At 42.6% G+C, this 12,962-nt stretch overlaps 1 protein-coding gene across 1 annotated transcript in view; it reads left to right on the top strand.

Annotated features, from left to right (window-relative positions):
- cdk6 (cyclin dependent kinase 6) overlaps positions 1–12,962 on the top strand; it is a 40,401-nt gene that overhangs the window by 22,416 nt on the left and 5,023 nt on the right. Inside the window, exon 5 of the mRNA XM_030741482.1 lies at positions 7,256–7,365. Coding sequence (XP_030597342.1) covers positions 7,256–7,365 — 110 coding nt within the window. The remainder of the gene's footprint in view (positions 1–7,255; positions 7,366–12,962) is intronic.

Below are 12,962 nucleotides of genomic sequence, written 5' to 3'. Positions count from 1 at the left end.
TGTGTGTGTGTGTGTGTATATGTATGTATGTATGTATGTATGTATCTATGTGTGTGTGTGTATATATATATATATATATATATATATATATATATATATATATATATAAAATGTGTGTGTGTGTGTGTGTGTTTTGTTTTGAATATATTCTTCTAAAACACTTTGCACACTGACAGTCACCACTTCCTGTAAAGTGGTGTTGGTGGCATGCCGGGGAATGTAACTGTTACCTGATCAAAGGTATTTTCCCACTTCTTCCCCCTAGTTCCCTCTCACAGCCCTCCCACTACCCGTACCAGAATAAGACACCCATATCTCAGACGACATTAAACAAATTGAAACCAGATTTTCTGCCCATGCTCAAACAGCAGACAGGCTTTTACAATACAAGACTTTCGAGACCAGTTTGACTGTATTCAGTCTGGATTTGCATTTTCATTATGAAAATGTTTCCCACCTTTGCACCCTCATTTGACTATGAATATCAGTTTAAATCTGTTGGTGGGAGTTAGAGGAAAGTGTTCTCACTTGTCTTGCGTGATCATAGTGATGATCATGCAAATAAGGTGTCCTTTTTTGGCAAACCAAAAACTGGTTTATGTTTTTAACATTTGCAATAATTTTAAGAAAATCTCTTTCCAAAACACGCTAAGGGCCGACGCAGTCTTTAAACTATGCCAGACATCAGCTGTTCACTGTCGCTGATAATGCAGCAAAGTTCAGGAACATACAGATGAAAATGAAATAACTCAGTGATGACAAAGTATGAACCGGATTGTCATGTCTGTGAATTTGTCCCCTTGCCAGACAATGTGTTTTCTGCTCTGGGAAGGCAAAAAGAGAGAGGCAAAGCAGGCAGCGAGGGAGTAGCTGGGAGAGGGAGGGAAGGGGAAAAAAAAAAAAAAACCCTTGCACTGCACGCAGGAGAGCACGTGCAGCGCGCTCTGGGAATGTTTAGATATCTCCTCGAACGGCTCCACATGGGAAAAAAGGAAAAGTCATCCTCTATGCTTTGACTGCAGCCGGCTGGAGCAAAGGGGCTGGCCCCAGTTTGACATAAGCAAACACAGAGTTCACACACATATATGATCAGAGATAAACTACACACACACACACACACACACACACACACACACACACACACACACACACACACACACACACACACACAAACAAACAGTTCTGCAAATTGCTCCACTGTATTAATTGTTGGCAACATCTTGGCAATACTCCAGGTAGGGAAAAGGGGGTACTGACTGGTGTGTGTGAATTGCATGTGTTTGCACAGTCACCTGGATATTAAAGCCTATTCTGTACCAGCAGCAGCAAGAGGAATTGGGGGGTGGGGAGAAAAAATTACAGCATATATCAGGAATTTTCCAGTTAATGATGTGCGGATGTGGTAGCACTGGGGAGAGAGAGAGGCACTGACTGTGCTGTCTTTGTTTCGTCCGCTGAGGGCCCCGTGCTGCATTCCTGTACGCTGTGCATACTTTGGCAATAGTCTTAGTGCCTCTTTTTTTTTTTTTTTTCCTTTTTACTGTATACAGTTTGTGTGCTGCTCTTGCACTTTTCTTTTTGGCTCTGTAGTTCTGTCGCTCCTTCTCATAGCCCCTCTGTCTCAATGTACCCCTCCCCATTTTTCTCTGAAATCTTCTCCTTCATATTCTTTCCTGGCCTGGGCAGAGCTATTGTCAGGACTCTGAATTGTTCTTTTTTTTTTTTTTGGAGAAAAAAAAGGAGGAAAAATGAAGGAGGAATGAAATAATGGTGTTTACAATATGGCTGACTGCTGAAGCTTTGAATAGAGCCTCTCTGGAGACACAATGCAGTTTAAACCTGCTTCTCCCAATGTGGCCAGCCTATATACACCGGAATCTTTACACATTTTCCTCTGAGATTCTCTTAGGAAGACTTCAATTTTCAGGAATGTAATCAAATTCAAGCCTAACTTCACTGCACTTTATTCCACCTGATTCAGCAATTGAAAGTTTTGTCTTTCAACAATCACACTCTATTCAGTTACAACTGTGTGTGTGCGCATGTGTGGAGGGTCTGTATCCGTGTGCAGTAGTGCTCTTTCATCCTGGGCTTCCTCAGTGAGAGGGAATGTAAACACGGGCCCCCAGCCAGGCTCCATCAACCCCATTGCCTCCAGCGCTGCAGCCCCTAAGCCGTCCTTATGGCATCAGGTCACTCTGAAAGCTTCCCCAGGAAGATTACGCTGACTGACAGGAAAACGTCAGGGAATTTCAAGAAGAATGGGATGAGAAATGAAGTATGTGGTTTCTAACGGTTCAGAAATGTTCAAATAACCTTAAAAGAGAATGCATGTGGTTATTACGTCTTGTTTTTCTAGGCCAGCTAAAATCAGTTATTTTGTTACTTTGTGCAACTGCAGCAAAAAATCTGGGATTTTATTGACACTGGAAAAGGGGCCAGTGTAGGTTTCACACGTTTAAAAAAGTGCAGGCCCTGCACAATTTTCAGGAAGAGTTTAGGACCGTACTTCTTTAAGAAATCCTTCAGCTCAGCCATGCTGTGATGATGTGTGGTCTGAAGTGCTCCCGTAAGGCCATTTCACAGCATCTCTTTTGGATTAAGGTATGGACTCCAAACATCCCCAAAAGTTGCATTTGTCTCCATTTGAAGCCATTCTGCAGTAGATTTACTTCAAATTAGTTATTGTCTTTATTTACGGAAAGCTGCCATTTAGAAATGCGGCTTCAGTCCACTGGTAGATACACGGGCTAATCACTGATGACAAAGATGCACTAATCTGGGGCAAATGAAGCCCAGGCTTTAATAAACTCACTTATCCTCTAAACATCAAACACTTGCTGCAGATGACTTGCATGCATTTGCAGTTACACACAGCAGCGCAAGAAAACACTTGGCACTGAAGCACACTGATCAGGCAAAAGCAGGTGCTCTGAGTCACATGCAAATACACCACGCCCCCCCACAGAAAAAGACCTTGCTCATAGGCATGCTCCTTAATGCCATATAAGTCGACTGTACATGCAGCTTGTACCGGTAGCACAGGTCCGGATGTTGCGAGGCGAACGGGCTTGGAGGTCTGACCTAGGAGGTCTAGAGGTCCTCTGGGGCAGGAGAAACCATTTCCTCCCCGATGGGGAGTGAGGAGGAAAGAGCAGCAGGGAGGGCTGAGGAGGATGGTGGTGGTGGTAAGGGGGAGGATGGTCTCAGCAAAAAGGAATTCCCAGAATGTTGTCCTTTAATCTGGAGTCAGCCTCACACACTCTCTGCATTTCTCTCTCTCTCTGTGTTGCTCTAACTCGCTCAGTCTTTTTCTCATTTGGCTTTATCTGACCTCCTGGGTTTTCTGTTACCTTGCCAGAGGGAAGAACGGTGTTGGATAGGCACAGACGAATTGAAAATGCGGAGCAGCTGACCTGCTTCTGACTGTCCAGAATATTGTGTGAACAAGTGTGTATCTGTATGTTTTCATGAGCCTGTGTAGAAGCGGCAGAGCAGGAGTGTATAATGAGGGCATTTGTGAAGCAGAACAGAGAATAAGAAGGGTGAGAAAGCGAGACTAAGGAAGAAGGAATGCAAACGTGGTCGGAAGAAGATGGGGGGAAAGGACGTGCACGAAAAAGGAACATTACAAATGGGGAATGGCCTTTTTCATTTTGCAACAGACATGTTGTTATAATCATCTCTGTGAAAACAGTTATTAGGTTGTGTGTTTAGGCCACGACTCAAAGCATTGTAGGGATGAGAGTTTTTGAGATATTGGATACAACAGACTTGAGACTTCAGCATTCCATGCATAGTGTGAAACTGTGTGTGTGTGTGTGTGTGTGTGTGTGTGTGTGTGTGTGTGTGTGTGTGTGTGTGTGTGTGATCTAAACCCATTCATGGATACAATAGGTTCTCTCTGTTAAGTGTTGGCTTTACAGCATATCAGACACATGTGTTTTATAGATTTAGGGGCTTACAGAAACAGAAATGCTACCTAGTGCAACATATCCAGATGAAAATGGTCCATAAATATGTTCCTAACACATTTTATGTAAAGCTGTGTTGATCGGGAGCAAATGGACTTTGTGTGTGAAAGATGGAGTAGGGGAAGTTACAAAAGTACTGAGAAATGATCTATTGTTGGTTTTGGTTTCCTTTATGATAGTCATTGAAACCCCCCCCCCCCCCCCCCCCCCCCCCCCAAAAAAAAAAAATCTAGTATAACTACTGGCTTATCCTTCAATGTAGGCATGCAAGGCCTCCTTGCCATAAATACATAGCTGCAAAAATGGTTTACTATGGTGCCAGTGGCTGGGGTGTAATTTCATATTTGAAATAAACCTTAATACATCTATCTTCCGGTGTGTCTGCAAGTGCATGCATGTGTTATGTATATGCCTTAATCTGCAGTTGTGGCTGGGTTTTCGAATAACTGCATTGCACCGAGGCGAATATACCCAGCTCTAGGTCTGTGGTTCTTCCTAGAAGGCTTTGTGAGTGTGCGTGTGTGTGCACACGCACGCACCAGTCCTGAGCTTTGACTCTGCAGGCTGACAAATCCATGCAATACACTGAAGTCGCATGCATTTGATGCTGCAACTGCAAGAGTAAGAGGAAGATGTGGAGTAGGCCATTTGTTGGTTAAGCATCTATCCACATTTAAAAATGGTAACCTGCATTTAAACATTTCATGGCAATGCCAGGAGAGAGATGTGCATATTCTCTAACTAGAGATTTAGCTCAACACTTGCAGCAAACTTAACTAAAATAAAAAAGTTTTAAAAAAATTCCTTCAGAAATTAAACAAAGCTGTCCTGAATTCTCCTCAATAAAAATGAAAGTATGTAGCCTGACTATATGGGAAGCTTTTCAGCTTTCATTCATGATTTTCTTTGAGGTTTCACTGTTCTAAAATTCTTCAATGACCCCAACACTCGGTATGTTCCTTTGGCAGATGCGTGTCTCATATTTCTGGTCACATGGCTTGCCCAACACATCTCAGCCAACTAGCCTCAACTTCCGCCCCATTTCCACTGAAGCAGGAAGCAGAGATGAGAAAGTATCACACATCTGCAAAATGCGGCCCCCAGCTCTATTAATAGTCTCATTCAGTTTAGAAAAAAAAGCGGGCCAGCTTTTTATTCCTCTTATCAATCTCATTTGTCAGCTTGGAGAATTGTTCAGTTTACCTCACATATCCAGGACTACTACTTGTGCCATAATAATGTATAAAGTTGTTTCCATGGACTTCCTGTTCCATGGGCAGGTAAGCTGGTAATAAATGATTGCCCTGCAACTTGGCAATATCAGAATGGTAGTTGAGCAATTGCAATATCACAAGAAAACATGTATACATATATTTTTGTTAGACTGCCAGTAATTTTACAGTGTCTTAATATTAATGTTTTTTATATTTAAAGATGGGGAAACACCTACACCCTTCTGCAGAGCTTTGCAGACCCACATCTTTATGTTGGTAGCTGTGTGTACCTGCGCCTGATGGCAGTGTCAAACATGTGGCACAACCTGTAATATGGGCTACTTGTGTTTGTGTTGCTGGTCCTTTAGCTTAGCTCCTGCTGTGGAGAAGACAGAACCTGTAACAGACAAACAGCTTGTTAATAGTGAAGTGAAACCGAGTGCTTAAAAACAAAAACCGTCCACTGCAGCCGCTGTTGATCTTTCTCAGACACGCATCTTTTAGTCTTGAATGTGCACCAGAGTGTGTCTCCATAGACTCTGCTTTGATTGAATTCCGACAATTCCTCTTTTCTGTGCCGCTAAAGAGCTATGCAAATGGGCACCAGCGCAGGAACCATAAATCCATTAGGCACTGCAGTACTTTGAACTAACTAGTGAGTCATGGTGGCAATGCAAACATCCTATTGTCTTAATGTTGATATGCCCTACTTGTAGCACTTTAGTTGAGCGTTTTTGGACATAATTTAGGCTAGTTGGCAGACAACTAAAAGCCCACCTGGGGCTGATGAGAATTTAATTACTTTAGCAGTTATTTGGTCATAAATATTCATCTAAATCAAAGGCTGTGGATGTATCATCTGGTTGCTATGAATGTGTGGATAAAGTTTTAGAGCAGTTTAGCAACATAGTTACTGAAACATGCATGGTCTTTCAGGGATTCATACACTGATCGTGCATGCAGCGCTGAACTTGAACCACATTCTAAAAGCAAGAAACTTACTCAACCGCTAACCCAACGTAACTTGTGCTGATCGCAAAAACAATGACCCGGCTCATTCACTAATAGTTTATATTTAACGGCATACTTCCTTAGAAGATCATTCCTGTCAAATGACCTATTCAAGAATATTTAAGAGCGGACAGCATCCAGTTAAAAAAGTCCAGTTATTGTTCCTTCATACTTGTGCAGAGTCAAAGCCAGCCAAGTCTATAAATATATCTGGTTGACACTGCATTCTTTTTGCTTACATACATTCGCCCTTGACTCGAGGATCCAGATAAGCACTCTGCAGTGCCTGGAGGAGGAACTGCAGCCAAAAGCTGTTGGAAAAATCTGGAGTTTAGGAAAGCACCTGGAACCAGTCCACTCTCTTACTAGGGGTCACTGAGTTTTGTCTGGAGGCTTTCCCTACTGTAGCTGTTAACAATGCTGCTGCTTTCCTGCAGGCTGTGGCTCCACGCACTCAAACTCTGAGGTCCCAAAAGAGTTACAGGGACAAATTTGGAAACCATGCTTAGTTTAAAGTAGCACAAAATGGCTGCTGTTAATACATCAGGTGGATGTAGGGTTGTATGATAAAAGACAGGAAATGTTCTTCTTTTTATTTTTTCTGTTTTGGCAGGAAGAAGGGGTAGAGTGGGGCGGTTGATATCAGTTAATCACCCCCTTTTCACTTCCCATGCACGTGTCATCTGCCAGGTTTAATCCACTGAGATGTATTGTGTATTATTGTAATAGGCACTCCTTTCTACGAACACACATACTGCATGTGTACATAAATGTACAGTATTGAGTTTCCCTGGTGGATTGATGTGGAAAGATTGTGTGAAGTGAGTACACTAAAACGGGAGCAGGGAGGCTTGTCCTGCCAGATATGATTTCATGTCTTACGTAAGTCCAAGATGGGGCAGAGAAGCATTAACCCTGTGCGTTAGTGTGCGCAAGTGTGTGCATGCCCCCCCCAAGCCCCCAGATGATGACATTTACCTAGTGCTGCTGGCAAGTGTGTTTCTTTGCGTGTACTTTTTTGCAGTAAAATCTCACAGGTTTTCTGCTGCGTTATAGGTGGTGACACTGTGGTACAGAGCCCCAGAAGTGCTGCTTCAGTCAAGTTACGCTACACCGGTGGACCTGTGGAGTGTTGGCTGCATCTTTGCTGAGATGTTCAGGAGAAGGTGAGATCTGCAGAGACTCAAGTACTGGCATTATATCTCCAACTCAAAAGTCCTCTGGGTGCACTGTTTTTAAACTTTTTTTTTTTTTTTTTTTTTTAAATCAATGTCATCTTCAGTCGTTCATTGATTTTAAGTTTGAATACACTGAAAATATTCTTCTATAAATCAAAAATTCCACAATTCTTTTGTGCCTGCTTAGGTTTACTGTTACCTGCTGATTAGCAGCAGTCTAACATAGAACTAGTCTGTCAAAGTTTTCACAAATCTCCCTGAGTCACACAATCAATTTCAGTAAGAGGCTACTCACTGGCTACTATACTGGTATACCTGTTTTAACTTCTTAAGACAAGTCAGCCAATTACATGGCAGCAACATAGTGCATTTAGGTATGTACACATAGTCAAGATGACCTGCTGAAGTTTAAACCGAACGTCAGAAGGGGGAAGAATTCTACTGGGGAACCGTGCCTTGAAGCAGATGGACTACACCACACCGGGTGCCACTCCTCTTAGCTAAGAATTGGAAACTTAAAGCTACAACTCACTCGAGCTCATCAAAATTGCCACAGCCTACTCGAGTATTCATGGCTGCTTCCAGCAGCAGATGAAGTCCTATACTACTAAGCTCTGATCATTTTGAACATGACCGTAAGTTCACTGTACTCAAATGGCCTCCACAGTCACCAGATCTCAATCCAATAGATCACATTTGGGACGCGGTGAAACAGGAGATTCTCATTATGGCTGTGCAGCTGACAAATCTGCAGCAACTGTGTGAAGTTATGTCACTGTGGACCAAAATCTCCAGATCCATCCAAAATGTTTCCAGAACTTTGTTGAATCTGTGCCATGAAGAATTACAGCACCTCTGAAGGGAACAGGGGGTCCAATCCAATGCCAGCAAGGTGTAACTAATGAAGTGGCCAGTGAGTGTATATACACACATCTTTGGTAGGTATTTTCCCTTCAACATGTAGGCAGAACCCAAAGTCCCTTTTTCTCAATGTTGGTAAGTCATGATTGTGATATTACTCAGTGAGCACACAGCACGTTACCTAACTGAATCACTTGGGAGGCTGGAGATAGAAGAAGTGACATGGGGGTCTGGACCTAACTCATCATGTCTGAACTGACTCAGCATGATTCTTACATAAAACATGCGTCTCAGTCCCTTCCTCCTCCTCCCAAAATGATCTTACTCTTGATTTTTCTCTTATAATTTCAAATGTAATTTTCAGGGCAGCACGTGGGACCAAAATGTCATCTTTAGTCATGGGTCGACTGCATTAATTGCTATAATAACCAGTTATCATCTGTGACCTGAGTTTGATTTTTACCACTTGCATTAAAAACCTATAGAAATGCTCACATGTGGAAAGATGAGCAAGATTCAAGCCTTTTCCACTTCCAAAGAGCTGCTCGGCAAAGAGGACAGTGTTCTCCTTATATTGGTCTAATGTTACTTAAAAACGTGAACTGAAATTATTTAGCACTATCGGTTATTTGGGAGTTTCTTACTGTAGTCATCTTTGCCTCAAATGACACCTGTCAGATGCGTTATGAGCGGCGAGAAATCGCATTTCGGTTGGCTTATCAAGCCATTACAGTAACACTGCTGTCTGCTGTGGTTGCAGCATGCAAGTCAAGATTCTGCTTCTACTTCTACTTGGTATAGGTAGTTGTCAGTTTGTGGTCTAACGAACTTCACACGATGGAGAGCCAAACTAATAACGGACTATTTTCAAAACCAAAAAAAAGTTACAACTGCCTGTGTGTGGAAGAAAGAAAAGACATGGGCGTGAATACACATTTTATCCTCGTCGAATTAAGATTGATCTAATGTTGTTAAGGTGCTGTAGTATGTATAAAACGTAAGCTTTAATTGACAGTAAGCTGAGGTCGCTTCAGCCTTTAGTGGTGTGCTCTACAGTAGATAATAACAGTTTTTCTGAGGTAGGGCTGAGTGCCAACAGAAGCAGCTCTGCTTCCTTCCCCAAACGTACTCCTTACCCCAGCATGCACAGCCACACACAGCAACCCACACTCTGCACTTGGAACCTAGAGGGGGAATGTATAGGTTTTTGTATCCAAAGGTTACCCAAGGCTAAGATGTAGTCATGGAGCATACAAATATGCAACGGCAGTTACTTCTATACAGTCAAGCACCTGTAGGGGACTGTGAGGAAATATTCTGGCAGTGTGCTAAAAACGCTTAGCAAGCAAAACACAGCATGCAGTGTCACACAGTGTTTTCCATAATCATTCCTTCTGCAGCAGCGGATGAAACTCACGAAAAACATGTTCATTGGAAAGCATCCCATCTTGCTGAATATCGATCTGACGGTGTCAGCGGAGGTCACGTGCTCCGGCTCAGTTTGTTCTGCCGCTGTATAAATCTTGGCATGTGACTGTTTTCACATGCAGGACAAAAAAAGGTGGGTCACCTGGGATTGTGATGAACAGGATTTGCTTTGATATTCTTAGCGTCTTACTTTTCGAATGAGATCATTTCATAGTGTGATAGCTTTACTTCAAGCTTACATTTGCTCGTCATTGGCATCTTTCACACTTTTCTGACATTTTTATCCAAGAAAGAACAAGAAAACGTGCAAGTTTCCTTGTTTTCTGTGTGTGTGTGTGTGTGTGTGTGTGGCCATGTGAAACATGGCCAGAGTTTCACATAATGAGGTCAGCGTATGCACAGGTTCATCCCATATGATTTCAGTGAGAGCAGACATCCCTAGTATGGTCATCTCAATGACACAGCAGCAGTGTGACCACAGAAGTCCCCCCCCCACTGCCGTTCCCATTTTCTCATAGTTGTTTCAGACAGAAGATGAACTAAAGGCGCTGCACCAATGTGCAGTACAGAATAAATAAGGATTATTTTAAAGTGCGAATCGTGCAAAGCAGGGTATGGGTTTGTGCCGCCAAGTATAAAAAGAGATACTTATTCAGAAATTGCACTGGTGCACCACAAAGTGCTGGTTTGCATTTAAATATTTTCAGCGGAGTACAGGTAAAGTTTGAATAAGGGATTCAGTGCTTGTTTTAGAGGTAATATATTCACAATCATGCTCTTACTATTTTAGCCAATGTCAGTGTTGTATGGTGCTTTCCTTACTCGTGGCAAGGTCAAGATGGAAAATTTTAATGGTGTTCAGGACCTTAAATGAAAAGCACAAAGCAAAATGTTTTTTTTTGTTTGTTTTTTTCATCAGTGCATCTTTTTCACTGGGGGGAAAAAAATGTAATCTGTAAACAAACATCTTGAAGTCAAACACTCGGGAATCAGAAATAGTGGGTATGTAATATGTGTACCAAGGGTCTGTCCTTGTGTTTATATAGTGCTCATTTAAAAGCTGGTGCAGTCATCTAGGTGAGAGTACATCTTCTCTCACACTGACACAATAAACTTTGAGAGGTGGTGGTTTGTGTAGTGTATTTTCACAATCTGGCATCTGCCCAACTTTGCCTTAAGGTGGAAGGTAAGGCAGAGCTCTTTGATGACCATGAACGCACACAAACACACACGCTCTCTCTTTCTCTCCTCGCTCAGTCTCGGTGGGTGATTAAGATGGCTTTTAAAAAGGCCACCTGTCAGAGATTAAAGGGCACCTGGGAGAAGAGAAAGAAAGCAAAAGACTGAGAGAGAGCACAGAAAGAGAGTGAGGCAGCGATGTTGGTTAGTTTGCAGTTATATTGAGTTTGAGATTAGAACTGCTGACAGCTCAGGGACAACGAAGCAGGCCTCCCTGCTCATAGTTTAACTGCCTTTCGGAGTAGTTTTAAAGGGGATCTATTACACTCATTTTCAGCTTCACCTTTTTATTCCTTACTCTGCTAGAATATATTCACATGATTAAAAGTTAAAAAAAAAATATATATATATATATATATATATTCGACCTAATTTCAACCACTTTTTTAAGTCTGCTTTCTTCTGATTGGCTGCCCCTTGGAAACAGATAGTTGGGTGGGTGAGTGTACTGTGCTCTGAGCTAGAGCTGTGGGCCATATAAGGAATGTCCTCATTGACATCATACAGAGCCAAGAGTAGAACAAAGTGAAATGAAGCACTTTGGAGCAGTTAAGCCTGATCTTTTCTGTTTATGTGGATGAAACTACACCTGTCGGTTCATCCGCAACTGTAACAGTGAACTGTATATATATGATAAAAGTAAGGAAAAACAATAATAGGTCTCCTTTGTGGAGCTCTTGTTTGCTGTCAGTTATTTTTGGTTTTGGTTTGCTGGCTAGACAGAAAGAGTCATTGGACTTTGATTATTTCACACATTGTAAACTACATGTAATTTTGAAAGTAAGCGTGCACACACACACACACACACACACACACACACACACACCCGAGCAGCCATGACCCCCTGTTTTTGCCCCACCACCTCATGTTTCAGGCCAGAAACGTGTACATATTTTCCTTGTGAGTCATGAAACTTCAAAGTTTTCATGGCTCATAACCACATTCTTCTTCACTTTCACTGCCAAACATGCCACACAGCACATGGTCATTAAAAAAGTTTTTTTTAATGACTATGTGCTGGGATGAGAATAGTTGTTGTCAAAGGAATTTGAGCAAATATAATACAAGTCTGCATCTGCATGGCTGGGTTGGTGTCGGTGAGTCATGGTTGAAATGAATTGTGGAGAGAGCTTCTGCTTGTTGACATTCCTCTAACCAAAAAGGTTGAACGCAGTTCGTTAATGGTCCGGGAGGGGCCCCACATCCGTGTTGACTTTCTCACAGTTTGGAACTTGATTGATAAATTCTCAACAGCGCACCCTTGCACACACACACACACAAACACACGCGCGCAGTTTATCTAAACTTTGCACAGACTGGGATGCCCATGCAGTCCACACACGAAGAATCTGCAAACACACACACTCCATTCCTCCCCGGTTCCCACTCAGATGGATTGAGACTCTCACGTGCAAACATGCGAATACACACGCACATTCCAGAGGTTCTCTCCGAGGAATGTGGGCCACAGCCGCACTGGCACTAAAGGAAGCGTGACTCAGCTGCCTGTCCCGACTCAGACTTGGTCCTTTCACTGCAACCACTTATGTGTGGGCACACGGATTTGCACATGCAGATCTCAGAGTGGGAAACGATGCCAGTGCGTGTGCACTTGCAAAAGTTGCGCGCAAACGTGCACTCACACTCAACTGTTGATTGAGTGTGCATGCCAGTGGCCAGCCCTGTGCAAATCCAGTTATCCCCCTTCAACAAACCAACAAAGCACTCCAGGTTTAAAAATGGACCTCTTGGAATTATCAGCCCTACTTGTTTTGGCATGATGGCTTTGCTGTAGGTGATTTTTCTTTTGCAACAGTCAGAAACTGGTTTGGTGTGATCTTAAATGGCTTTCAAAGCTCTCAGTGCAATGCCTTGCCCACAAAGACCTGCATATGTACTCATTTTTCAGTCATCCATTACTTAAGGACACCGTTTGGGAATACTAGAAACTAATATCTTAATTCCGCTTCCAAACTTAAGCCTGTGACTGAGAGTGTGCTGTCACTGTAAAAATGTGCTGAACACCTCTTGTGTGACTAATATCCCCAGTGTCTCCG

This window comes from Archocentrus centrarchus, chromosome 11, assembly GCF_007364275.1.
Source record: "Archocentrus centrarchus isolate MPI-CPG fArcCen1 chromosome 11, fArcCen1, whole genome shotgun sequence".
NCBI lineage: Eukaryota > Metazoa > Chordata > Actinopteri > Cichliformes > Cichlidae > Archocentrus > Archocentrus centrarchus.
This window is presented reverse-complemented; position numbering and strand designations above follow the sequence as displayed.